Below are 27723 nucleotides of genomic sequence, written 5' to 3' on the forward strand. Positions count from 1 at the left end.
CGACTTTATGTTTTATTTTGGTACGGGGTAGATCAAAAACCTGTCACACAAGGGCTCCCGTAGTCTGACATACACACGCATGCGCAAAGCGATTCATGAACCAATCGGGCAGCGATGCAAATCGGGTCCAGACCTGCAGACCATGGGACTGTGAGGGAGGAATGGATAGTGGACAGCGTTTGGAGAGCTGAAAGAAGAGAGCGCCGGGCGGTTCGCTCCTCGTTGTCTGGGCTGTGGTTTCAGGATAACGGTGTCACCACTGGGATGAAAAACATAAGGTACACGGTGTCAACAAAGGCGTGTTGTCGTGGGGACCCGTTATGTCTCAGAGGGAAGGAGACGTGCCTTTCTTCTACCAAACCCATTCGCTTTATAAGGGAAATTAGCTTGTTAGCCTTTTTTTTGGTTTTACAGCTATCATAAGCAGAGAAAAGTCAGATAATTGTCCACGGCCGCTAAACTGATTTTTATATCTTGTTTTCCTTTTAACAGAGACGATGGATGGGACTAAATGACCACAGACTATGAGCAGCGGTTGGAAATAAAACGCCTCGGCTGTCTTCCTGCAGGATTTTTTTTCCTGGACATGCCTTTTCTATGGAGCAATTCCCGAAGCTAGCTGGCCGTCACTACGGCTAGCGCATCGTTTCCAGGCATTTGGATGTATCTGTAAATGGAGGGCTGATTTATTTTGGATCAGCATTATCTGTGTCTGGTTACGAGTCATCATGGGGGAGACCGGTCTGGATGACTCCAATGTCAAGGTGGCTGTCCGTGTGCGGCCCATGAACAGAAGAGGTGAGAAGGCACTTACACAAGTCACATCACATGTTATTATTGGCATACTGTGAATCTGGCACCTCAAACAAAGCAACTGCTGGTTTGTAGAACCCCCAGTCCACCATGCTCATGGGCATTTGCCTGACTTAATTATTGACAGTTTAATTTCCTGGGAGTTAAATGTCAGTCCGAAGTCACCACCCATTAGTGAAATGAGCTGCTGCAAGTTGAGGAGAAAAAGCTGCGGTGTGCTTGTGTCTCCAGTCTTGACAGCACATGTGCAGCCATGGAGCTTCCCTTGTGGCTGACTGCCATGGTGCAAGTGGATTTCATTACTAGATTTCCCCAAATATTCATTACTGATTATTGACGTGCCATAACCCTCCACTTCACATGCATTTTAACTTTAGGGTTCAGTTCAGACTGGTCCAATATTTCATTATGTTGCTATGTATTTTTAAAAAAAAATCACCTAGGCATTTGGAGCACAAGTTCAGACTTCAGGGGCTTTTTCCTGGTTTCTAATCAGCAGGCATTATCTTTCATATGTCTTTATATCAAAAGGGAAATCCTGACGGTGCTTTCAGTTCTCACCTCACCTTTATACTATTAAAAGATGGTAATGTTGCTAAGTGGTTAGCACCATGAAATGAGGAGGAGGAAGCCTTGTATTTGACCGACACCCGGCTGTGCACCACGTGTGTTATTTTGCCCCGAGCTGGGGAAGTTGGTCACAAGACCAAGGCAGTGGATCGCTCCCCTGTTCCCATAGGCAATGCTTTACCATAACTCCTGAGCAGAAGCGAGCTGTCTCAGCAGACACTGTAGTGTATTTATAAAGAGACTAGCTAGTTGTTTGTTTGTTGTTTAATTAACTCACAGTTCTCACAATTTCTGAAAACTACACTTGTATGAGCAATGCAGTTGTGTGGACTTAAATTGGAAGAATTTACAGTTATGATGCTCATATGTGTGTTACTAGAATATTTCCATACCTAAAAACATGAAGTGGTTGTCCCATGTCCGAGATTTGGGGCTGGTGTAGCTGCCTGCCTGCCTGGACAAAGGCAGGAAGGGAGTATGTTGGAATGAATATTTGCTAACGTTGCGTAATGGTATAGTTCCCATGGTCATGTCCTTCTAAGAACTCGGCAACCAGTAGCACCAGCACATCCATAGCAACACCAGTATTTTTCCTGCTTGGTGTTATTACATGACCTGCGGGTTGGTAGAGCAGCGATGCCCATCCACAGAGCTGCCCAGTGGAAACTGGGAGCTGGCTGTGGAGCAAGAAGCAGCAAATAATGAGTTCATTTATCCTCACAACTTCACATCACACTTTCCCCTCTGTTCAGCAGGAAGTGGTTGTCAGAAAGGGACACCTGGGTAATGTAGGCTGGAAAAGGAGGATTTCACTAAATGAAATCATGTCTTACAGGTTTGCTGTATAGGTTTATAGGTATAAAGGTTTAACCTGTAAATTGTGGAAATCATCCATTCACATGTTGTTCACATGTGATGCCACTGTTATCCTTGCTGACCCTCACGTCATTGTTCTTGGCATGTGCATGATGTCATGTCTATGAACAGCTGATCAGGTCAAGACAAATTGTAAACAAGATCATTTTTACTGGGGTTTTGGGGAATTCTATGGAATTTCTCCACATTTTTGTGTAACTGTTAATGTGTTAAAGCAAACATTACATTTGAATTTACATCTCAAAGATTTTGATCAAGTGAAGTCAAAGGAAAGTATTACTTGTGGCACATAGTTATGGTAGTGTTCAAATTTCTCACCTTTTTAATCTGGTGAAGGACATGTTTTATGGCGTAAGGGTCCTTGTTTCTGCCTTGAACAAACAATAATCTGGCTAAAGTGCTGGTCTTGCGTTCTATCTTATCAAGTACTAAGTTATCTGTCTGACATCTATGTATCCCCACTGACAAAAGTGACCCCACCACTTGATTACATGCCACTGACTTTAAACTTTAATTATGTACAGCCCAAAACTATGTGATAGTTTGTTTTTATTTCCAAAATTGAACAATAAACGTTTTAATGAAATCATATTCAAAGACGCTGGCCCTGGATCTAATATGCTGAAGACCAAATGTTGCAACATAGGGTAAATAAGCCACAGTATGAGAGTTTTTTTTCTGTGGGTCAGAGACACAGTGACAGATTGCCTCTGCACATCCCATATTATTGATTAGCCTAATACTAAAAGTTTAAAGGTCACTTTGCTGTTGGTTGTCTGACAGTAAAATTGCCTGTCTGCCTGTAAAAAAAAAAAAAAAAAAAAAGGAAACAAGTTATCTCATACAGCATGTGTGTTTGGTTTAAACGTTTGGTAAATAAAAAAAATAGAAAATGCAGTTTTACTATTGTGCCTTCGCTGTTGTTAACATTGAGTTTGTCTGATCTGCAGAGAAGGAATTAAACACAAAATGTGTTGTGGAGATGATGAAGAACCAGACCATCCTTCATCCTTCAGGAACCAACTTGTCCAAAGACTCCAGGTAACACGATACCCTTTCCAAGTGCATGGCTCTGTTGTTGTTGATCTTACTGCTGTGTCATACATTCCCACTTCTCTGAATGCTTCTGTCTAATGGCTCTGTGCTGGATTTGTAAGGAATGTTCTTCTGCCATCATAATGCCAATCTTGGCAGGAAACAGCCTGAGCAGCTGGATCTCAGTGGGACAGGTGTTTTGCGCATAGTTGATGTTCACATGATTAGTTCATCTCGCCCGATTTAACCGGACAATGGAATTCTTTCATTTACTGGACTGTTCAATTTCATTTCTAAGCTTTTGTCATGAAAAGTGGGCTATCGGATTACATCAGTGACCTGGGAGTCATGGAAAGATGTAGAGAGATGTAAAAGATGTAAAGATGTTGTGTAATTATGGCAGTAAGCATAGTCAGGCCCTAAATTCATTATAAAATGACCAGTTATACCTTTTAATGATAATTTTCTATTGAAAAGCACAAATAAGGTAAAGAAATCAGTTCCGCTCATACAATTTGTATCCTGTTTAATAAGCTTTTATGACTGGTTGATAAAGCAAAAGGTTTGTTCTTTTTCTAGTCTAAAGCCGCACAAAGAAACACCAATTCTGAAGCTCCACCATGTAGACTCATTGGAGGAGCGAATATTCTGTTTCATAAAATGGGTCAACAGCAAAATTGATCCAGATGGATGAGGGAAAGCGCCTCATTAATCCAGAGATAAATATGACTGAACTTTTCACACTGCCTTTTTGGTTTGATGCAATTAAAAATCACAGAGTATGCCCTAGTTAGCTACAAGCAGCCACCTTTGAACAAACCAGCTGCATCGGAAGAAAGATTTCCTTGTGGCTGTGGGAGCTGCCGCGGACTCCCTCATCAAAAGTAGGGAATAATGCTGGCTTTAGGCTTGAGATTTTTTGAGTCGACAACAAACACTGTGTGTGTTGTTCTGCCAGTGTGTCAGGGAGGTGTTGGCCTGGAAGAAAGTCAGACTGACACCGTAGGGTAGTGGGGTGTATTAGTCTAAAATGTGATGTGAAGATACTTTTATTGTCATTCATCCATGAAATTATATTACTCATAAACCAATGGTGCAAATTGAATCAAATATCAAATTATTTACAAAATCCAATGAAGGATGAAGCTGTCCTTCAGTCAGCTGGACCTGGCCCATAGACTATACAGCCTGAAGGCTTTGCGGGTGAGACGGGTGGAGTGAATGGTGGTGGCACTAAAGGCTCACTATCAGATTGTGGAGAAAGAACAGACGCTGATGTTCTTTCTTGGTCAGTGTAGTAGTGTTTGTGGACCAGGAAAGGTTCTCTGTGCTATGATGCGCACTGCACACCCAGGAACTTGGTGCTGCTCTCCTCAGCAGCACTGTTGATTGTCAGAGGAGCATGCTGAATGTTTGCTCTCTTGGAAGTCCATGACAATCCTGCTCACTTTAATCCTATAGTTTGTTTTTCGTCTTCATTGCCAATGAAACCCACCACTGTTGTGTACCCATCTACAAACTTGATTTAAGAGGTTTGAGCTGTGCTGTGAAGTGCAGTCATAGGTCAACAGAGTGAACAGGAGGGGGCTCAATGCACAGCCTTTGGGGCTCCCCGGTTCTAGAGGTGTTGCTGCTGACACGACTGCCTGCAAATCGTAACAAAGCCAAAATCTAAATTTTAAAGGGGCTAGACGCAAGCTGGCCATTTTATACTCTCTACTGCCACCTCAGGTAATGTGTGTAACTGCACCTTCTATAATAAGCTTAGAGGTAGTTGCGGTGAATAGTTCTGGGCATATTCTACACCTTAGGACATTGCTGGAACATGTAGGGGGAGGAAACTGCATAATTTTAACATTTTTAAACTCTGTGTAGTCCCTTTTAATGGTTGTGCTTATCCAGTAACAAAGGCTGCAATTATTTAGGTAGTCATACAAGTAATTTTAACAATTCATATATTATTAATGTGCCACAAAGTGTAACGTTAATGTGGGTGTTTTTTCCCCCCCCAAATATCCAGCTGCCCTAACATACATAATTCAACATAAAATGTACACAGACTGTCTCTTTCCCTCACTTCTCACTGGGTCATAACTTCCCACAGCCGCTGCTTCCTCCCTTTTTTCTCGGCTCTTCCGTTTCCGTGGCAACACAGGGGGAGGTTAACATTGGGTCGCCGCCGGTGACCATGAAGCCCCTCTCTTAAGCCAGTCAGAGACGGCGTTGAAGGGGGAAGAGCCGTAGTTCTCCTCGAGCATCTGTCGGTCATAAACTTTGTCTGTTGACTTTTATGGCGGCGCGAACAAGAGCAGAGCTATAGCTTTTCTCTCCATCTCTCCGTGACAAAAGCCAAAACTAGCAGACGGCGCACGGCTTCGAGTAGCGCGTTGTTGACGCTGCGTCCGGCTTTAATTCTCAGCTTTTGCTTTAACAAGTCAAATAGCACTGGACAAAGGAAGCAGGCAGTTGAGTCGGGGTGCCGCAGGTGGATGTTATTTGCTTATCTTGCCAAACTATCAGGATATCCTTTGTTTGAAACTGGAGAATGCAAATCAAGAGCTTTAGCCATCTACTCGACTGTTTAAACATGTAACACAGCCTCCACTAATGACGTGCCCACATATTTACAATGCATTCAAAGAGGCTGAACCTAGCTGGTTGACAGAAAGAATCTATTACTAAAGAGGATTAACTCCACACTTTTGTTTCACTCCCTGGCTCCATTAAAGTGTTAACGCAGCTTCCCTTGACTCACCGCAGCCTGTATTGACGGATGTATAGATCTGCTGTAAATGGTTGAAAGGGTGCCATTAAGAGCTGCTGATCTAATTGAACCCTGGGAAATGTTTTGAGGCCACTGAACTTTTCGAATTAGTTCCGTTGCTGTGATTCCAGCGGCTTATTTTCAGTTCAAATAAACATATGTATTTGTTTTTGCATTCGTGACATTTAAGACCATCATCGATTCCCATTTTTTTTGCCTTTCCCTTCTGTGGTGCCAGTGTCAGTTTTTCCTGCAGTTAATGGAGCCCACAAAACAGGCTTGGCTTTTCGTTTCCTCACATTTCCTCTGTCCATGACTCATAGTGGTGGCATCAGAGTATAAATTTAGTACGTTTCTCAAGGTGCTGCCGTTGTGGGGAAAGAATACAAGAATTAGAAATGCCAAACCCGCCAAACCAAGTAGGTACAGTACCCGTCAAGACTATTAACATTGTAGATTCTCAGTCAAGGGATTCATGTATAAATGTTCACTATATATGGAATAATGTTTTAAACAAAAAAAGTTGACATAAATTATTCAAAATAGTCGCATTTTGCTTTAGTTACTGCTTTGCCCACTTTTGACATTTTCTCAATGGGCTTCACATAGTATCCAGAAATGGTTTTGACTTCACAGGACGGTCATTGAGAAAATGCCAAGAATAAAGACTTTATTTATGGCTTTATTAAAGGGAGGCTAAGAAGAAGAGTTTTTTTCACCCTTTTTTGTTTCCAACATAAGCCCATGTATTCATTCATAGTTTAATGTTTTCCTTGAGAATCACACAATATAAATAGTGTTGAAAATAATGAAATGTCCAAACTCCTGACGGGTACCATTATGAGTATTGTTGTTTATCTAAGGACTGTTGAAAGCCATACAATAGCTCTCTTAACAACATATTCAGGACTTGCTCTGCCTTCATTAAAATCTTATCGATGCTTCCTTCCATATTTCTAGGTTTTTTATGTAATTGTGTCGTAGTCAGCAGTAGAGTATTAGTCATTTTAGTTTCACTTGCACACATTTATTGAACTACCAATTGGAGCTTGTGTTATGCTAGAATCTTTTTTACACTACTTGGTCATTGAATAAGGAAATATTTGTCACTTAACATCCATTATGTATTATTACACATTTTGGTCAGGGGTGTCCTAACCTTTACAGATGAACTCCAGGGCACCATGTCCTTGAAAAGTGAACTCGCCCGCAGACATGTGGTCAGACACTATAGCTCGCCTGCCTGGAGACCAAAAGCTGTTTGCATAGGACTGGTAAATTCAATGTTGACACAATCTGACAACAATCTGTCCCCTGTCAGATGTCAGTGAGGCAAACACAAGTGGCTCAGTTTCCAAGGTGATGCACAAAAGAGGCTGTGTAGGCTGGCATATGTTGGAATGATGTCGGACTTGTCCGCATGTGAGACTGCGCTTGTATATTATTGTTCAGGCCTAGAGACTCTGCTCAAATGAGGCAATAGGCAGACAGCCAAATAAGTGAAGTTCTGACATAGCATAACTTTCATCATTTGGAAGTTTCCCACATGATGAAACTTTTACATACTCTAATCTAGCATGCAGTATTAGGCAACTGTAACAATATACTGTATTTTTTCATGTCTTGCAGCCCTAGTAAAGTACTGTCTGTCGAACTGCACAAAAACACTTTCTTCCCATTGTTCACACTTCACACTATGCTGTGGTGATTCTTAATCGATAGATTTAATTAAAATCGGAACAACTTCATTATTGCCTTTTATGCCATTTACAGTAAAGTTGTTCCATTCAGCAGTGATCTACTTCATCTGCTCTATCAGATCTAGCATAAGTGGTGCTTAAGAGACTGTTGACAGACTGTCAACCTAAAACTTCGAAACACTGGAAAAGCATTTTACAAGCAATGTACAGTACACAGTCTTTGACCATGTTAAAAACCTCTGTCTAGCTCACATGGTGATGCAGTGTTGGTGACACAGTGGAAAATTGGGAGTCCTGTAAATACAGACATGACTACGCAGATGTATGTCAGCTAGTTACTTTTGTTCCAAGTGCCACATTCCTTTGTCTGGCCTTTTTCATGTTAAGCGCTCCCCTGCATCCAGTTCTCCCCACACGGCCGCAGATGGTACAGTCCCAGAGAGGAGGAAAGAAAGAATGCCCGAGCAGTAGAGCAGCGAGGGAGGGGGAAGCAGCCATGCATCAAGTTATTTTTTAAATGACGACAATCTGAGCAGAGGAGCAAGCCGTGGACGAGGAGGAGGGTCCACAGCTCTCCTGACTGCCCTAAACTGCGCAGTCATTGGTCAGACAGGGGCTGTAGCTGCTGTAATGGACATTTGCACACAAGACGTGAGTGACCCTTCATGCCAGCAGCTTTTGGAGCCACTCTGACAGCTGTCATCACTACATACGTCAGGCCTGCCAAGCTTCTGCCCCTCCAGCGTATGCATATGGGGAGTTATTGACAAAACTGGGATGCTCTTAGCCCCAGGAGGAATGTGAAGGAAAAGAACAAAGGTTGAAAATTATTTGTCATGCAGCCCTACTCTGGGATGCATGACAAAATAATTTAGAGAAAATATAGAATGTTTTAGATTTTTCTGACACGCAACACAGTTGTATTGTGGTTATAATATGAACTTCTAAACTTATGCATGAACCACTTTCAGAAAATGTCTGAGAGGTTTTCACTACAGGTTAGCAGCTTTTAAACATCACGAGAGCCCATGAAGAAGATGGGACATTTTGATGTTTGCAGCTGATCTTATGCAGTCTATTTGCAGACATTGCAAGTACAGGTTGAAAATTCATATTTAGTTTACGCACCTTAGTTAGATTTAAGGAATAGGATTTCTGTTTTGTTCTGTTTTTGACATTTAAAAAGGCACCACAGGGCAAACTGTTACACTATGAAACTAACGGAAATGTGCAAGTACTGCAGTCTTGGTTTTAAAGGAATGTGCATGTGTAAAAAGAAACAGGTGTGGGAACGCTGTTGAATTCTGCCTACAGGGATTTTTTAACACCAAAAGATATGTAAGATAATTAATGAAAGGGTCTTTGAATTAAATTGCAAGTAAGCTATACTTTCTATGTAGAGATAATGCTAAACTGCTGTACCTGCGTGTGTTTTAAAGAGAAGATGCCCTGCCCTTGTTGAAGTATTTGCAGTGTTCGCAGTAGGAGTTGTTGGAGTGGTCGTTTTTTTCCTTACTTTGACACAATACAAGTACAATACTTTTTATACTTTCTCCCAACCATTTAAACCAATGGTAATCCTACAAGAACAGTTCACTGTCTGTTGGCATGAACATGTTCGACATATCTAGACTTGCTGTCATTAAGTCACCATGTTATCAGCTGTGCTCCTCCTCTTGGTAAATGTCACTGTTTTCTATTTCCAGAAGCATTGCTCTCTCGCGGTGTTGTTAATTTCTAAACATGGCTCTGACCCAGTAACCCTCCATGCCACCAGCTGATCCCACCACACAGTGCCACACACACACCAACCAACCAACCAACCAACCCCCACCCCGTGCCCTGTGCCACACCACCACACATGCTTTGACAGGCTTACACCATCTCATCCATTCTTCAGATTCCTTTGAACATGCACCATTGCAAACTGCCTGCTTTCTTTGCTTAGTTGATTTTGACATACGGCAAGCAAATATTATGCAAATAATATGAAAGTCAGGATGCCTAAGGGCACTTTCTCATCCAGTCTCTCTTCTGCTTTTTGTTTTGCCCCCTTTTCACAATAGATATAAATCATAATCCACCCAAAAATGTTGAAGGAAATGTAAATAAATGTGAATAGTTTGAACTCAGTTTGTTGATTACTCCTACCTGATGTGTTCTTTCTCTCCCTCCACGTGCTCCTGTGGACCTTGATCCTCCAAACATCATCAGGAGCCAGTCCAAGGTACCAGCACAAATATAACGCTGACCTAATCCTTTGTAATAAATGTGTATTAATAATAAATAAAATAGTTAAGTTAATTTTAATATGATCTTTACATTGCTGCTGTTTATGTTTTAGGTGTTTGCATACGATTATTGTTTCTGGTCGATGGATGAGACAGATACAGAAAAATTTGCAGGTTGGTCTATTACGTTATGCAAAGTTTAAACTGGAGGGAAATATTGATCTATATTTAAAGAATTAAATGCATGTATTTGTCCACAGGTCAGGAGGTGGTCTTCCAGTGCCTTGGGGAAAGCCTTCTCAACAATGCCTTCTTGGGATACAATGCTTGTATCTTTGCTTATGGACAAACAGGTGAAAACCCAGGCTTATAGAGTCCGGTATGCAGAAACAAAGGGTGTACAGCGGCGCAGCTTTGTAATGCAGTTTTTACAGCAACATCATAAATCTCCGTGGTGCCACTATTGTATTACAATGAGATGCCTTTGAGTGGAAACTGCGTATCACCACATTTCAAAGAAATAGGTCATATTTTATAAAAAGAACAACTTGTGCTGAATGTGTCTTCAAAAAGTACGAGTACAGTTTAACAAAGAACAGGTTTCAACACCTCATGTACAGTAGATGATCATTTGTGTATTTAATCTGTGTTTTCAACGCCATTCACATGTTATTAATTATCTTCCCTGTAATTTTGTAGGTTCGGGAAAATCCTACACCATGATGGGTTCAGGGGACCAGCCTGGTCTGATCCCCCGGTTATGCAGTGCTTTGTTTGATCGAACACAGAAAGAACAGCGAGAGGGGGAATGTTTTACTGTGGAGGTGTCTTACATGGAGATCTACAATGAGAAGGTCCGGGATCTGCTTGACCCTAAAGGGTATGACCTTGTGCTTGGCATCATTTCTTTACACAAATACCAATGCAACAATGACAAAGACTGGTGTTGACCGTGTGGAAGCTATTGATTGGTGTTTCACATTTTAAGCCATTGGGATGGCTGTGTTCCACCAGCAGCTGTGGTCAGTAAATAAAAAAATGGCCTTCTGCTTCAACTCCTGATGGACCTCAGTTCATGTCCAGCAGGTCAGCAGTAAATCAGCTGCCCTAGCCTGCATGACCTTTGACCTCCTCTCACAGCATGGCCTCTGGCCCTTGTAAAGTGGTCCATAGTCCAGAGCACCATCTGACTTCCATATGGACATGGCTTTTACCCAAGGAATGATGAAGTTTAGAAATGGCCAACCTTTGCTTTCATCCAGGGCGCCACACAAAAACTGTCATACAAGGCACATCTCACACCACTGTTACTGGACCATACACAACAAGTGTTTTGGTAAATGAACAATAAAATTCTTCTGCATTCATGTTTTGTTTTTTCTACTTGAAGGGGCCGGCAAGCACTAAAGGTCAGAGAGCATAAAGTACTGGGGCCCTACGTGGATGGCCTCTCTCGATTAGCTGTGGCCTGTTATAAGGTGAGCGGAATCTGGCATCTGCATTCAATCATATATTTTTAACTAGTATTCCGAAGGTGTTAATGCGATTGTTGATACCGATCTCTATGTGCAAAGCCATAAGCAGCAATGTTCAAATCATGGATTTTGTGTCTTATCATGTACATCACTATTTGACAGGATATTGAGTCTCTAATGTCAGAAGGGAACAAGTCTCGGACTGTTGCTGCTACTAACATGAATGAGGAGAGCAGTCGCTCACATGCTGTTTTCAACATCATCTTGACGCACACACTGACAGACCTGCAGTCTGGGGTAAGATTTATTTCAGTGTAGCAAATGCATGAATGTACTAATGGTGGACAGTTTGTTTATAGATGTCACAGCAAATATGCTGATTACAGTTCCATAGTTAATAATGTCACTTATTGCAGTAGAAAAATCAAAATACTGTCAAAACACCAATGACTAGTTCTCTTTCCTCGATGATCTACATGGCTTCTCCTGCTCCTTGCTCTTATTTCAAGAGAAACTTGCCACCAGCAACTGCTGTTAATAATTTACAGGCAAACTGTCAGTTAGTCAGATGATACAGCCTTCTCTGTTTCAGGGCACGCCCAGAGTCTATCTCAAAGTCGTTCTGTACTTTCATCAAAAATCATTTAGCTCATAAAACATGTAGCCATCAGTTAATCACTGGTTACACTGCATCTGCTCTAACTCTGCGCAGAATAAAAGGAGGTACTATGTCGTATGTTAACATTTTGGTAAAATAATGAAGAAAAATACACAGATTTGGATCCACATGACTCATAAATATATATATTTTTTTTTAAACTTAAAAAGTGCTTTGTAGCTTATTATGAAACATTAATAGCAGGCTGATGACTCTACTCAGCAGTCAATGCTAACAGTCCATCCCACTGTCAGTATAGCATTGCTGATAATGGAAACGCTTGTCATTTTACATTTCCCTTTGTAGTATTTTATTATCAAATTTTGTATTGCAGAATCTGTCTTAACTGCCCTTGTCCATTGCCGGCTATTTATAGTAATGTGTTGTTTGTTTAGTCCTGTTGTAATCTTTCAGGCTTGTGGTTGATGTTATCAGGTCGCTGCAGGGTGCAGGCTTTTTAGTTCTTAACTCTAATTCCTGGTACATTGTGTGTTGAGTAAACGTCTGAGTCATGTTTGATTGTTTACCTTTGAGGTAACCTCGTACATTCAGAGGTGACTGGAACCTGTTGGCCACACTACACTGTACTACATTAAAGCACTCTTTCTATTATTTACTATTATAAACAGCAGTGTGCAGGGTGCTTTAAAACGCACATGTTGAGTCATGAGTTATAATCAGATGGTGACTACTCTACATTATATGAATCATGACTGTGATAAGATAAATGTAGGAGATGTAACACTGTAAACTAATGCTGCCATTAGGTTGATGTTTTTAGCTGTTTGTCACAAGGCCAGGTGTACCATTCAGCTTTGTAAGCAAGGCACTGACCTGTTACACGTCGTAGGCAGGAGACTTGAGGCCCACGGCAGGCATGCAGGAAGTGATCCTTGACCCTTGGGACAGCACTAAGGGAACCTATTACCATGACACTCAAAGAGGGAAAACTCATTTTGTTGAACAGTTGATCATGTGTTTATAACATTGTTATAACCTAAACAAATTTCAATAATGCTTTGTCCTCTAAAAATGATATCTTCTTCATTCCTCAGACGAGTGGAGAGAAAGTCAGCCGGCTCAGTTTGGTTGATCTGGCTGGAAGTGAAAGAGCTGCGAAAACAGGTGCAGCAGGGGAAAGGCTGAAGGAGGGAAGTAACATAAACAAGTAAGTACATGCAGCTTTTGTAGATCTTCTACTTCTACTGTTTATCACATTCAAGTAAGTGGTGAATGGTTAATGGTTTAACAGCTGCTTAAAAAGTGAAAATACCAGTTTGATCCAATAGATTGTGTTCATAACATTGTTGGATTTAATGTCTTAATATATCAGATTGGTAATTTTGTTGAAAAACAGTGAATCCCCTAACAAAAAAAAAACTTTCCCTTGAAGAAATTCTATAATCTTAGTGGACCTTTCATTGTTAGATACAGGACAAATGAAAGAATACATTTTAGGTTTTTGTGTCCAAGTCTATAAACGGCATATACATTTTCACTGTAACCAGGCCAAAACATCAGCACTTGACAAAGAATTCAGGCCTGTCCTCCATCTTTGTCATAGTGTTTATTGAACGCAAACTATTCAACTGGTTGTAAATAAGTGACCCATCATTTGACATCAGTGTACAAATGTGCTTTCAGGTCCTTGACTACTTTAGGCCTAGTGATTTCTGCTCTGGCTGAACAGGGAACTGCCAAGAACAAAAACAAGTTTGTTCCCTACAGAGATTCAGTTTTGACTTGGCTTTTAAAGGTACAGTCAGTGTTATTCCCCTACTGTACCACACATGATCCTAAACATTCATCTTATCCTTTCACTCTCTGCCTTTGCTGACCTTTAGGATTGCCTTGGGGGAAACAGCCGCACGGCAATGGTTGCAACAATTAGTCCAGCAGCAGACAATTATGAAGAAACGCTGTCCACACTGAGATATGCTGACCGGGCCAAAAGCATCGTGAACCATGCAGTGGTTAATGAAGACCCTAACGCTCGCATCATTAGGGAGCTCCGAGAAGAGGTGGAGAAACTACGAGTGCAACTGACCCAGGCGGAGGTTGGATTTGCGTGAAATTATTAATAAAATGTGAATTTTCTTGCTTATCTTGCACGCTCAACTGCTTTATGTTTTCCCCAGTCACTGAAGGCTCCAGAGTTAAAGGACCGCCTGGAAGAGTCTGAGAAGCTTATTCAGGAGATGACCGTAACGTGGGAAGAGAAGCTACGCAAAACAGAGGAGATAGCACAGGTTAAAAACCGGCGCATTATAGTGGACTGAAGCGTGTCATTGCTATCATTGGCAATAATTTTGGTTGCTTCTTATAGGAGCGACAGAAGCAGTTGGAGTCCCTGGGCATTTCTCTCCAGTCTTCAGGAATAAAAGTTGGAGACGACAAGAGTTTTCTTGTCAATCTTAATGCAGACCCAGCACTCAATGAGCTATTAGTGTATTATCTAAAGGTAGCATCTAAATCCTGTCTATCGTTGATGAAATATGTTTGTATTCCTGTAAAAGCTTCATAAAGTGATTTTGTTTATTTTTTCTCCTGCAGGAGCACACAAAGGTGGGATCAGCAGACTCGCAGGACATTCAGCTTTGTGGGATGGGTATCCAGGCGGAGCACTGTATTATTGACCTCACTTCAGAAGCAGCTGTCATCCTAACACCTAATCGCAATGCTAGGTGAGTAACTACATACAGCAACTGTACTGCTATCACGCTTCCGTCACAGATTTTGGAAATGCTTGGCACCTCTGTGGTATGTATACTTTTAAGTAGTCAAAGCAATGTGTTTCTGTTGTAGGACGTGTGTTAATGGTTCTCCAGTAACTGCTGCGCTTCAGCTCCACCATGGCGACCGCATCCTCTGGGGAAACAACCACTTCTTTAGGTGATTCAGTTTTGTTTTAATGTGTATATTCTTTGATATTACGCTGTATATTGTTATCTATTAGTTTGTACCAAGTCATTGAGAGTAACACAATTCTATTTCTGAACTTTTGGATTGTATCCTTCATATATGTAAAGGCTATGTATGTATCTAAATAGTTAGGGTTGACCCTTGTGTGCAGAATCAATCTCCCAAAGAGGCGGTCGCGGACAGGTGAAGATGAGGAAGGTGACGGTGGTGTCATGAAGAACAGTAACAGCAGTGAACAGTTAGATCCCGATGGGGACACAGCCAGTGAAGTATCCAGCGAAGTCAGCTTCTCCTACGAGTTTGCCCAGACCGAGGTCATGATGAAGGCCTTGGGCAGCAATGGTAAGAGAATATACAAGAAGATTATCGTGCTGAAGTTTAGTGAGTGTCCGTCTGTGACTACTCTGTGTCCTTTCAGACCCCATGCAGGCTGTGCTCCAGTCTTTGGAGCGGCAGCACGAAGAGGAGAAACGCTCGGCCCTGGAGCGGCAGAGGCAGATGTACGAGCAGGAGCTTCAGCAGCTCAGACGAAAGCTCAACCCCGATCGACTGTCTGTCTCACCAGCGCCCGCTCAACAAGGCCAACAGTCCCACTACCGCAGCCTCGAGAGGCTCAGCATGGGCGGAATGAGCCACTCTACTAGTGCCCAAAGCAGGCTCAGACAATGGAGTGAAGACAGGTCAGCTTTTATTATGAGAGCTGAACAAATAATCACAAACTAAATCGCAAATACTGCATATACAGTAAAATATCAAATGTTTGAAAATGCCACCTGTGCACTTAATCTTAAAATATTAATCTTCACACTCCAGAATTAGTTTTTCCAAATATTGGAATGTCAACTAATAAAATGGCCTTTCATTTTCCCGCAGGGAGGCAGTGCTGGTGAGGAGTCTGCGGAGGTTAAGAGAGCAGATTGTGAGAGCAAACCTTTTAGTGCAAGAGGCCTGTTACATTTCCGATGAACTGGAAAGACACACGGAGTTCAGGGTCACTTTACAGATTCCAGCCGACAACCTCAATGCTAACCGCAAGGTCTATTCACTGATTATGTTCAGACTTTTTTTCTCTTATTGTTGTTGAGAGGAAATATCTCAAAAATTGGTTGTTTTTTTCCGCAGAGAGACGCTGTGCTCAGTGAACCAGCTATTCAGGTTCGACGCAGGGCCCGGGGGAAACAAATCTGGAGTTTGGAAAAAATGGAGAATCGTCTTGTTGATATGAGGGAGCTGTACCAAGAGTGGCAAGAGTATCAACAGCAAGATCAAGACAACCCAGTTAGTAAAAAAATATCATAAGCTTGGATGCTAACATCTATCAAAATATTGTGTTGACTATAGAGGCCCTATTGTTCTATTTTTACCATTTTTAGTAATTATCTCTTAAATGTGCACAGGGCATGCGGACATATTTTCGCCGAGCTGACCCGTTCTTCGATGAGCAAGAAAACCATAGCCTGATTGGGGTTGCCAATGTATTTTTGTCCTGTCTTTTCTATGACGTAAAGCTGCAGTATGCAGTGCCCATAATCAACCAGAAAGGAGAGGTAGACAGTCACATATAACTTTTAACTTTACAAATGTCTGGTTTACATGACACTTTGTATCTAAACCCATGTGATTGACTGTGTTTTAAGGTGGCAGGACGTCTTCATGTGGAGGTGGTGAGAGTAGGAGGTGGCCTTGAAGACAGCATAGCAGGAGGTGATGACCCTGACAACAACCAAGATAATGAAATCATTGACATCCAAGACCGTAAATTAGTCTGTATGGTAGGAAGCTTTTTTCTCCTTTAATTTTTACTAGTGTCAGTTCTTTTCTTCACAGTGGTATATTTAATTCATTTATTTTTGTGCAGATCAAGATCCTGCTGGCCACTGGTCTTCCTCAGTATCTGTCAAACTTTGTCTTCTGTCAGTACTCCTTCTGTGACCAAGCCGAACCCTTCATTGTAGCTCCTGAAGTAGATAATTCATCTTCTTCTCAAAGTAGCAAGGATCCACACTGCATGGTGGTGTTTGACAGCTGCAAGGTGAAGCAACTACAGATTAGCAAATATATGTATATCAACATATAAGCTGTAAAGATCTAACTAAATGTGTTATTTGGGCACCACAGGAGCATGCGGTGTCTGTTACTGAGGATTTTATTGAATATCTGACTGAGGGGGCAGTTGCCATTGAAGTTTATGGTCACAGGCAGGCAGACTCTGGCAGAAACCCAGCGCTGTGGGACCTAAGTATCATCCAGGCCAAAACACGCACTTTACGTGACAGGTACCTCTGTGAAAACAAAGAAACAAATCTTACAAACAACTCATTATTGAATAAAATGTGCACTTTGTATGCAGATGGAGTGAAGTAACTCGTCGCCTGGAGCTGTGGATTCAGATCTTGGAGATAAATGAAAATGGAGAGTTTGTTCCTGTTGAGGTTGTTCCTGCGAGAGACGTCCGAACAGGGGGAATCTTTCAGCTTCGCCAGGTTGTGCTTATATCATAACACTTTTAGCTGCAATTAAAATCAAAATAATGTAAATGTTATGTTCTTATTCCTATTTTCAGGGTCAGTCAAGGCGGTTGCAGGTAGATGTGCGTTCAGTCCAGGACTCGGGCACTATGCCTTTGATATCGGAGGTTATTCTGGCTGTGTCCGTGGGATGTGTAGAAATCAGAACAGCTACAGCCAACCAAGAGGGAGATGAGATGGACAGCTATCAGGTATGGAAGCTTTCTCCTCTGAAATGTTTGTAGAAGTACTGGTTACTACTCTTTGCTTACTAAGTGTTTTTCTATACAGGAACGAGATCTTGAGCGATTGAGGCGACAGTGGTTAGCTGCTCTAACAAAAAGGCAGGAATACCTTGACCAACATCTCCAGAACCTGGTCAGCAAATCAGGTACTGCTGACAGTTTTGTAATCTCATTCCTAATGCATGCCATTGCTTTGTATAAATCATACACGTTTGTGTGCTGTGCTTTTAAATGGGCTTGTATTACTCACAGAAAAAACGGAAGATGACATGGAAAGGGAAGCACAGCTGCTGGAGTGGCGCTTGACTCTGACTGAGGAAAGAAATGCAGTGATGGTGCCCTCTGCTGGTAGTGGAATTCCTGGAGCACCCGCTGAATGGTATGAGTTTGTATTTTAAACTGAAAATAAACTATTTGTGATATGAAATGTATTTCTGAATATAGAAATATGTTCAGGTTGGTCATATTGTGCTTTGTGTTGTAGGGTTCCTCTTCCTGGAATGGAAACGCACATTCCTGTTGTTTTCCTAAACCTCCGACGTAAGTTTGTCTTATACTGCACATGAAATTGACTATTTTAATTTCATGATTATAAGCTATGACCTTTTTTCCAACCGAATGATTGACAGGATATTTAATCACATTCTCTTCTTTCAGCTGATGACCTGAGTTCTCAAGATCAGTTTGAGGTTCCTGAAACTGGCGGCTGGGACGCCTCTCTGAGCGGAGAGGATGAGGATGATTTCTTTGACCTTCAGATTGTGAAGCACTATGATGGAGAGGTTAGAGAGTTGCAGGCTAAAGACCTTAAAGCCACAGAAGTTGTTTCTCATTCCTCTGTTTATCAAACTGTTCAGGTGAAAGCGGAGGTGTCCTGGGACTCGACTGTGCATGAGTGTCCCCAGCTCAGCCGTGGAGGAGCGTGGCCTGAGCAGAGGGTCTACCTGACCATTCGCGTTGTAGTACAGCTCAGTCATCCCGCTGATATGCAGCTGGTGCTCAGGAAGAGGATCTGTGTCAATGTCAACCCTGGTCGCCAAGGTTTTGCCCACAACTTCCTAAAGAGAATGTCAACGCGCAGCACCATCCCCGGCTGTGGGGTCACGTTTGAGGTGGTCTCCAACATTCCCGGGGTACGTCTACCGTGGGCCAACAGTCTGCAGTGTTTAACCATTAACATTTTTGGAGGATTTTCATTTCTCACCTCTTTGTTTCTTTAGGATGCCCCTGGGACTGAGGACCGAGAAATGCTGGCCCGACTCGCTGCTAATGCACACAACAGCCAGTCTGGAGAAGAAGAAGCTGCCATAGAGAAATACCTGCGCAGTGTGCTTAGTTTAGAAAACATCCTCACTTTGGACAGACTCAGACAGGTTTGGCTCTCTTTAAATAAAAGCACATCATTAAAAAATAAATAAAAAGTTTAATGTGTGTTTTCCGTTTGCAGGAAGTAGCTGTGAAAGAGCAACTGACTACAAGAGGGAGAAGCAGCAGACGAAGCTTAAGTTCTCCTTCTGTGAACAGAGTAAAGCACTTTGCATAATCATATTGAATGTAAATTTGATATTCCATATCTTTTCAATCGCTTTCTTTTTTGTCTTTAGCTGTCTGGAAGCAGGCAAGACCTGTCCACAAGCTGCTTACTGGATGACAAGGTGATTCTTTCTTGATTAATAACACAGTTCAGATTTAGGCGGCACGGTGGCGCAGCAGTTAGCGCTCGTACTTCACAGAAGGTTCCGGGTTCAATCCTGGGCCAGACGTGGTCTTTCTGTGTGGAGTTTGTATGTTCTCCCCGTGTGTACGTAGGATTCTTGTGGGTATTCACTAAAAACACTAAAAAACCTGCTCCTACAGTTGCTCCAGCGGCGTTTAATGCAGGGAACCATAGCATAAGTATATCCTAACCTTTAAGCCTGACTTGCTGACCTGTCTTTTGCAGGTGCGATGGGAAAGTCAACAGGACATCTGTATGCCCGTCCAGCGCACACTCCCACGCCCAGCGTCTTCTCCTTCCACCTACTCTCCATCGCCCGCTCCATCACCAGCTCCTTTCGCGTCTCCCCAAACCCAGGAACAAGAGCAAGGTAAAGCTCCTGACTTGCCATCCCCTCTCCTCTAATTCATGATCTTTCATCAAACTTCTCCACAGCCGCTCTCCTTTCACTGCTAGCCTCATTCAGTCATCCCTTTCCACGGATACTGCTTAAGTACTGCAATCCTTCAACCATCTCATGTGTCATTGTTTCCATCACATTCGATCTCTGGCCTGGATCTTTTGCTCAGCGCAGAACTGCTGTGTAATGCATCTCTCAGTCTTCTATTTTTAGACTGGCTGCTTCATCTTTTTCCTCACCTCTTCCTAACATAATCCATTGTTCTGTTCGTATTTCCAAGATGATCATAATGTGTTTTTGTAATCAATCAGTGTCACATCTTTCGATTGATTTTGCTCAATTATTGAGCAAAATTAAAGTACCACTTATGATTTTTTTTTTTTGCTTTGGTTGCAGTAGCGCTACTGATTCAGCTAGTCATCTGCATTTTGCCTGTCAGCTGGTGTCTGCCTCTGTCACTGTGTTGGGAATTTGGCTTTCAACTCTCTTAATCTTTCATGCCTCCTCTTCCTCCCACACCACTTCTTTTTTTTTTCTCCATTTCTCCTTTTACTCTGCGCCCCTCGTCTCCCCCCTTCCTTCCTTCCTCCCTCCTCCAGGTCGTTTAGGACTTGCTGCCTCTTATCTTTCAGTGAAGGCGCTGGTTCCTCAGATGCCCAAACTGCTCAAGTCTCTATTTCCAGCACGTGACGACAAAAAGGAGCTGAGGCCGTCTCCGCAAAACCAGCAGGTCAGCAAAGTTGGGATGTTCAAAGTGTGGCGCACATTTATTCAGCTGGATTTCCTGTTTTTTGGTTTTTTTTTTACTGGAATATTTCATTATAATTTACATCAGGGATACTTTTACTTGGGTTAGGGAAACTATGGAACCATGCAGTATACAATAATTATTGTTATCGCAATATTTGACAATGCAGTATTCATATCCCAGAAAATGTTCACTTTTGTCACAATTATTTTTTCTTCCCAAAAAGTTTTTTTTAGTCTTGCGTTGACGTCTTCTTATAAATCAGACCAGTGTGGGTTTTTTTTTCATACCTGACAGTTTCGACTCACTTCCTGCAGTCACATGATGTTACTGTGACATGTCCTGTTAGCTGATTTACAGCAGGGACAGTAAACCGGGATGAGGGGGCCTTTTTGCTTTCACAAACCCGGGACGCTGTACTGAAGAAGTTGGACAGCAGATGGCGCTAGGACAACAGCACAAAACCTGTGTAAATCAGCTGACAAGACACGTCACAGTAACATGCAACAAACTCTGAGGAAGATTGCAGAAAGTGAGAAGTCGAAACTGTCAAACACACTGGTCCGATTTAGAAGAAAATGTGTACAAGACAATTATTCTTTTATTTTAACCTTGTTTTGGTCCTTATTTAGTATTTTAAGTCTTGTTTTGAAAGTAGTGCATCACTAATAGTGTTATATCAGATTTTGCTGCCCTTGTAGCTAGGATGATATTTCAACATAATGGAAATGAGTAGTTCCCTCCTGAATGGTTTAAAAATGTTCAGTCCAAAAAGGAAAAATTTGCATCATCAAACATGTGTGGGACGGTTTGGGGGAGCTACAGATCTCGAGAACCCTTTTTTTTTTTTTTTTACATTAAGTTCTATTTATGTAAAATTATTATCAAGCACCGCTAAACCACAAAGTTACTTGTAAACCAGATAAAGCAAAGGCCTCTGTGAAGTATGAATGTAATAACATATTGTCATTATTCCACAGCACATGCCTCGTATCGTCACATCAGCTGGGCCTGACGAGAGCCAAGTCAAGGTTGATGTGGTGAGAGTGCTTTGTTTTCTCAGCGCAATAGAAAACCTAGTCTGTCATAGTTTTGCATAATATAAAATAAAATGTTGTTCATTATAATTCTAATGTTAGGCTTCATGAATCAGCGTTCCTTTTCTCTTGCTCATTTTGGTTTTGTCTGTCTGCATGCGCTCTGGTCCCATGTTCCTGCGGCTACTGCTGGTCTCCGGTAGACCAATATTCTTCGTCAGAGAGACAGGCGGGCCGACTTCCCAGACGTCCCTCCTCTTCCTGTGCATGACCCGCATGACACCACTCCCCTGAGCCCCTTGAGCCAATCCTCCAGCGGCTATTTCTCTAGTAGCGTTTCCACGGTAACCCTGTCCGACGTCCTCAACCCTTCCTCCTCGTCTTCCTCCCTCGCGGCTGCCGAGACCACGTTACCCGCGGTTCCCCAGCCGCCAAACACTGACCAGAGCGATGTTATAAACTCTCCTCCCCAGTGCGGATCCAAGATGGCCGTTATTGCCCCGCCCGCTCCCCATAGTTCAGCCAATCACAAGAACGGAACCACAGAGAACTCTTCCTCCAGGCTAAAGCAGCTCCCCTCGTCTGAAAACCTCGAGAGGCTGGAGGTTTGCGTAGACGACGAGCGTAACCATGACGACGTGCTGCCCGATTGGCTGACAGAGGGCGCTTACGTTACAGTAGGAAGCAATAAGGCGGGGACCGTGCGCTTCGTGGGACTCACGCAGTTCGCTGAAGGAGTCTGGGTGGGAGTGGAGCTGGACACACCTGTAGGTAAGTAAATCGGTTACTTTCATGAACGTTGTGACTTTTCGACCTTTTCAAACGTACTGAAATCTATGTGATGCTTGTATTTCTTTAGTAGTTCCTTTTTAAGTCTTCTCTCAAAAAAATAATGCTCCTGGACATGTTTAAAATGTGAGCGCTGAATCTTGATTTTTAAACATAACTTGCAAAGTCCACAGTTACCATGGAGATCCGCCATCTTTGCAGCTGTTAGCATACATTTCCATAGACTAACATTAGCTAAAAACAGTATAAAAAGTGGAAAAAAGCCGTGGAACAACTCCGTTAGCTGCTGAGTTACTGCTGGTAAATACATCTAACTCACTGTGGTGTCCAAGTGTTTTCATGTGAACAATAACTCCAGTATTTTAACTTTTAAAATCTCCATTCATTTACAATTGCTGCTAATCCCATAATGCTTAGCGATATGACGTCACATTCCCGAACTCTATAGCAATAGTAGTCAGAAGAATTTAGCAAATATTTTAGTTTTCCTATCAAGTTTTATCCTGCATAGCAAGTTACTTTTCTACAAACCTAAATTATCTGAGGCCATTAAAACAGGGACAACATGAACGCAAGATTACATAGACCTAGAATAATATATCTTGTACCACAGCCAGTGACAATTCAGATAACAGGTGTGCATTATCTTCTATATGTAGTCCGGTACACTGGCGTCACCATGGCAACACAATAACATAGCTGAATCAGATAAACGCTTAAGTAGCTAACGTTAGGTGACAAGTCAGCTGACTCGATGACTGACTGACAGTAACTAATAAGATGGATTGTGTTGTGAATTGAAAAGTTTTTTTGGCCAAAACAAAACTTTTGATGAACGGGAAGAAGAGGAGAGCACGTAAGAACTACAAAAGCAACGACATTAGGAGTTAAGGTTGGAGGAGCTGAATGGGATGTTGTGTTTTATTGAGCCTGACAGAGTTCCGAGCTGCAACGAGAGAATGGCTCATCCTGGACAGACGGTGTAAGACCGGCTTAAGACCCATGTAAAATAGTCCCTGTAGTTTGGCATATTTTGTGAGTTTAGTAAATGAAATACCGGTAAACATTTGAATAAATAAAATGTCTGTGGGACCGTGGTGTTCTTGACTCAGCGTCGTGCATTAAAACCGTATAATGCACGGCTCCTCGCTGTTTAATCCTTACTTATTTATTATTTGTATTTTCTTTTTCCGTATTATGTAAAAGCGACATTCAGTTCACGGTGAATTTTAAACACATCCAGGAGCATTAACATTTGAGTAAATACTGAAATATGGATTGCTGAATACAAGAATTCCATGTATTCCAGAAAATTATATGAGAAGGATTAGTATATTTTTAGTTCAAAGTGTCCACTTGCTTTTATAGCATTAGTCCAGCTCAGATCAGGGATGTCAGTGTGTTGTGCAGAGGATATGGAACTTTGCCTAAAGTTGCCTCTTTTTCCGACAGGCAAGAACGACGGTTCAGTGGGAGGCCACCGCTACTTCCACTGTAAGGCCGGCTACGGCGTGTTAGTGCGCCCAGACCGTGTGTCCCGCCGCGAGAGGACCAGTAAATCCACAGGAGACTTTGGGCCATCGCCGCACGTCCCTGTCCTCAGAGGAGACGCTATGGTCGGCCGCCGAGGTGAGAACCGCAAGTCCTGGACCAGCTGAGACCGACACGAGGGAGGATCCAGGGAGAGGGCCACTCCCCAAAACCCTCCTTCCACTTTCTATGCAACAGCCCCAACATCCGTTCAGTCCATGGATGAAAATAAACGTCTTCGTGAGAAAGACCGTACAAATGTGTAACCTTTTAGATTATATTTGTTTTTAACTTTGGAGCTTTTCGTATTGGAGACAGTCAGTGGGAAGACTGCTAAGAGAGGTTTCATGGACTAGAAACTGAGATGCAAACATGTTGCTGTGTTACGCGGCGCAGTTCGTGACTTCGGTATTATATGGAGAGCCGATGTGGGAAGTTCAACATGTTTTCTCAGTGGTTAGACAGTTTGCCGTATTTTAGGCCATCGTCTGACTAATCTTTTGTTGTCTGGTATAAGAAGTGTGCTCTTACGTCCCCACTCTGGCCGTGACCCTTTGTCATTTGTACTTTTTTGTCTATGAATGTAAAGAGTAATTCTTGATGTATTTTTGAAGTGCTTTTAATACCACTCGGCTGGCTTTCACAGTGACATGTTTGCATTTCTTAGCCCTCTTTAACAGCAGGAATATACCTGTCAAACTCAATATCCCATAATTCTCTGTTTCTGAGCGGTGCGGCGTAGTCTTCTCTCCCTCTAGGACTCTGGCTTGTCCCAGAATGTGCCTTTTCCATGGACTAGATAGCGTTCGTTTTGTGTTTATTTAAGATCTATTCTTGCGCCGTGTTTTGGAGAATGGGTTGCGTTCCCGTGATGTTTCCACTGGGTTTGACTTGTATCTGTGTAATTACTGGGCCAATCCACATGAAACACAAACACAATGTTCAACGCCTGTGTCCGAAAGCGGTTACAATATCCAAAAACATGAACTTGATGTTTGCCCATTGAAAGGACTTCCAGCCCAGCCCCTCATAAAAGATGAGGTCATTGTAAAATTGTTGAACGCAACCGATGGCTTGTGCAAAGCGTAAGGCGATCTCAGCGACTGCAGAGGAGAGGGGGAACGCGGAAGAGTTGGTTAAGTGACTGTAAAAGATGTACAGTTTGTAAGTCATTAATGTACAAACGTCAGCATCGTCATTGGACAAAGCCACTATGAAAGTTCTCAATCTGTTTGAGGAGGCTTTAAGATGTTATTGCACGGTTTTAACTCTGCACTGAACTGTGGGGAAGGAAGTGTATTTGAAGCTGCCAGCATTGAGATGAAATGAAAAAATGGTTGAAATCCAAATCCCTAGATCCAGAGGGGGATTCTGGTGGCATCTGGTCACCAGGTGGCGTCGTGTGGACTGAAGGACTCTGGGGAGGTGCTGCCGAGGGAAAGAAGTATGTGATGAGGAAAGCAGGGAAGAAGTGGCGCGTAGAGTTTCCGGGAGGAATTTCACAATAATAGAAGCCTTCATCTTTCATCTTTCATCTATGCATTTGCCATGTTCATCGTGACTTTTATTCTTGACACATCTGGGAAAACGAGCTAATATCAATGGGTGCTTTTGCAAACTATGGGATGTTTTGAATTGGGACTTCAATCTTTAACAGCAGCCTTGGCCTCGGTGGAATGATTGAAAACGTTTGGATTTTCTGACATATCGAGTAGAACAGGCCACAGCTGTTTAGAGCAAACCTAGCCATGTTTGTCAAAGCAATACACCAATGCAATATAGAGCTGTTGGATGAAGACGCAGAGATCTCATTTGGGAGCCGGTATATCATACTGTACATCACGCACATAAGCACACTCTGTCTACTCATGATTATTGCATATTTTGCATTCCTTTTATTAACACGTCCTCTTTGTCGGAGAGGACTGACTTTCTATTTATTTGTAAATGCTTTTACACATGCTTTTATTGCATGAAAATTGCTAATTTAATCAATGTTGCACAAATGATTTGAGAAAATTGCTGCTATTGTAAATTTTCATGTAAATTACATTTTGGGATTATCATGAATCATAGTCGTATCTATTACTGTAAATATGCGAGATTGGAATTTAGTGTATTTTAGCCACAGACCTTCGCCTTTGAGCTAAAGTTAGCAGCAACTATTTTTATGAAGCAGTAAATTGAGAAGGCACTTTGTCATGTGAGCCTTGAAGATGATGAGGCTGGAATCATTTCTGGGAGATGGTTATTTTTTATCAAAGAAGACGGATACTGTGAGTTGTAGAAGTGAAGGCATCGGTAACGGAGAAGTTTGTCTTGTGGTTCATAATTGAAGTATTGAATGAAGGGAGCAATATTTTCGTGTGCGTGTTTTGGAGGGGGGCGGGTGAATGTCAACCGTTTTCTGTTTGCTCTGAATTTTGTCGAGACGGATAATGAAAGTCCAACAGCTTCCGTAGCTGCTGGACTTTTCTTTCTTGACCTTTTTGTTTTGTGCCTCAAAAAGAAAAAAAAGAAAAACATGTATCTTCCACACATCGTTTCTCATATCCATGCTTCAATACATTTGCACAATTTTCCAGATGGAATTAAAAAGGTAGTTGTGGAACTGTTGTGTATGTAACAAAATACATTGTTATTAAAAGAAAAAAGAACAGTGTTTTCTGTCTGAGATGTGGTCTGTCAATGTAACGTTCAGTGAAACAGCTGTACATTCTGTGCAATGAGTGTATTTTGTTTGTGCAATACAATGTTTGATAAAGTTGCAGCACCGTATTAATAATCTGAGTTATCAAAGTCAAATGTCTTTATGATGCACATAATCCATTAGGCATGAAACCGAGAAACATTTCATTACAAGGATCTTCATTTAACTGTATTTTCTCTCTTACTCTTGGAGGTGGATTCTGGGGTCAGACTTCTTAAAAGCCTAAATAATATATAGATATATAAATATAAATATATATATATATAGATATATAAATATAAATATATATATATATATATATATTTTTTTTTTTTTTTTTTTTTTTTTTTTTTACCTCTTAACCCCCATCATAACAAAGTGTATTTTCTCCAGTTCAGCTACAAAACTTATCTAAACAGACAATTATCCTTGTGCTGCTTGTCTTTTGTTTTCTTTGCGTTTTTACTGCGTTTGTCACATTTTTGACACTTTTTCATTGCCTTTTTGTCACGTTTTTCTCTTGTGTTGCATTTTCGTCCTTGTCTTTGTCTCATTTTGTTGGGTTCGGGTTAGCCAAACTGGAGAAAATGTAAGCCTACTCGGCAGGGGCGGATGTAGAAAAACAAGTCACAAGGTGGCAAGCAGGGACAGGGATCATTTCTGGGGTGATATAAGATAGCCTCAATTGATCTCACAATGGAGAAATGTACTTGTTACATTCAGCTCTTAGAAACACTCAGGGTGTGCAAATGGGCAGGAAATGTGAGGAAAAAACAATTAAATAGTAAATTGTGATATCTTATATATAATGACTACCAAGGACTTCGGTGGCAGCAGATTTTATACACAATATTTGTAGCCGGGTACGCAAGTTTTGCTTGATCACAAGGCAATTTTTCCATTTAGGTGCAGGCTGAGCCTCCCAAAAATTATATACAAATAGTAGCATTGTCCATAATATAAGTAGGGGATTGGCTTCTCAGGTAAAAAAAAGAAAAATCCTAATCTTGGGAGCCA

At 41.8% G+C, this 27723-nt stretch overlaps 1 protein-coding gene across 1 annotated transcript; it reads left to right on the plus strand.

Moving 5' to 3' along the window:
• Nucleotides 1–87: 87 nt before the first annotated feature.
• kif13ba (kinesin family member 13Ba) lies at nt 88–26871 on the plus strand. The gene is made up of 39 exons (XM_079555154.1): nt 88–278; nt 493–798; nt 3210–3300; nt 9973–9985; nt 10103–10163; nt 10250–10342; nt 10689–10869; nt 11380–11467; nt 11627–11761; nt 13178–13290; nt 13767–13878; nt 13967–14179; nt 14261–14371; nt 14449–14583; nt 14676–14806; nt 14928–15014; nt 15196–15386; nt 15463–15724; nt 15918–16080; nt 16167–16322; nt 16442–16591; nt 16682–16816; nt 16903–17076; nt 17163–17320; nt 17395–17527; nt 17608–17763; nt 17843–17942; nt 18049–18175; nt 18281–18336; nt 18454–18578; nt 18654–18929; nt 19017–19169; nt 19244–19321; nt 19401–19451; nt 19739–19883; nt 20513–20643; nt 21642–21701; nt 21902–22469; nt 23940–26871. Exons 2-39 carry the CDS (start codon nt 729–731, stop codon nt 24143–24145), a joined length of 5388 nt encoding a protein of 1795 aa, XP_079411280.1. The 5' UTR covers nt 88–278; nt 493–728; the 3' UTR covers nt 24146–26871.
• Nucleotides 26872–27723: the final 852 nt, after the last annotated feature.

Source organism: Gobius niger (genome assembly GCF_951799975.1).
Source record: "Gobius niger genome assembly, chromosome: 4".
Classification (NCBI taxonomy): domain Eukaryota; kingdom Metazoa; phylum Chordata; class Actinopteri; order Gobiiformes; family Gobiidae; genus Gobius; species Gobius niger.

Bases quoted from the DNA above. Each gene is read 5' to 3' on its own strand.
- kif13ba (XM_079555154.1), top strand. From the start codon at position 729: ATGGGGGAGACCGGTCTGGATGACTCCAATGTCAAGGTGGCTGTCCGT. The intron at 17,764-17,842 runs GTATGGAAGCTT...TTTTCTATACAG, and splicing joins ATGAGATGGACAGCTATCAG to GAACGAGATCTTGAGCGATT. The intron at 19,452-19,738 runs GTGATTCTTTCT...TGTCTTTTGCAG, and splicing joins GCTGCTTACTGGATGACAAG to GTGCGATGGGAAAGTCAACA.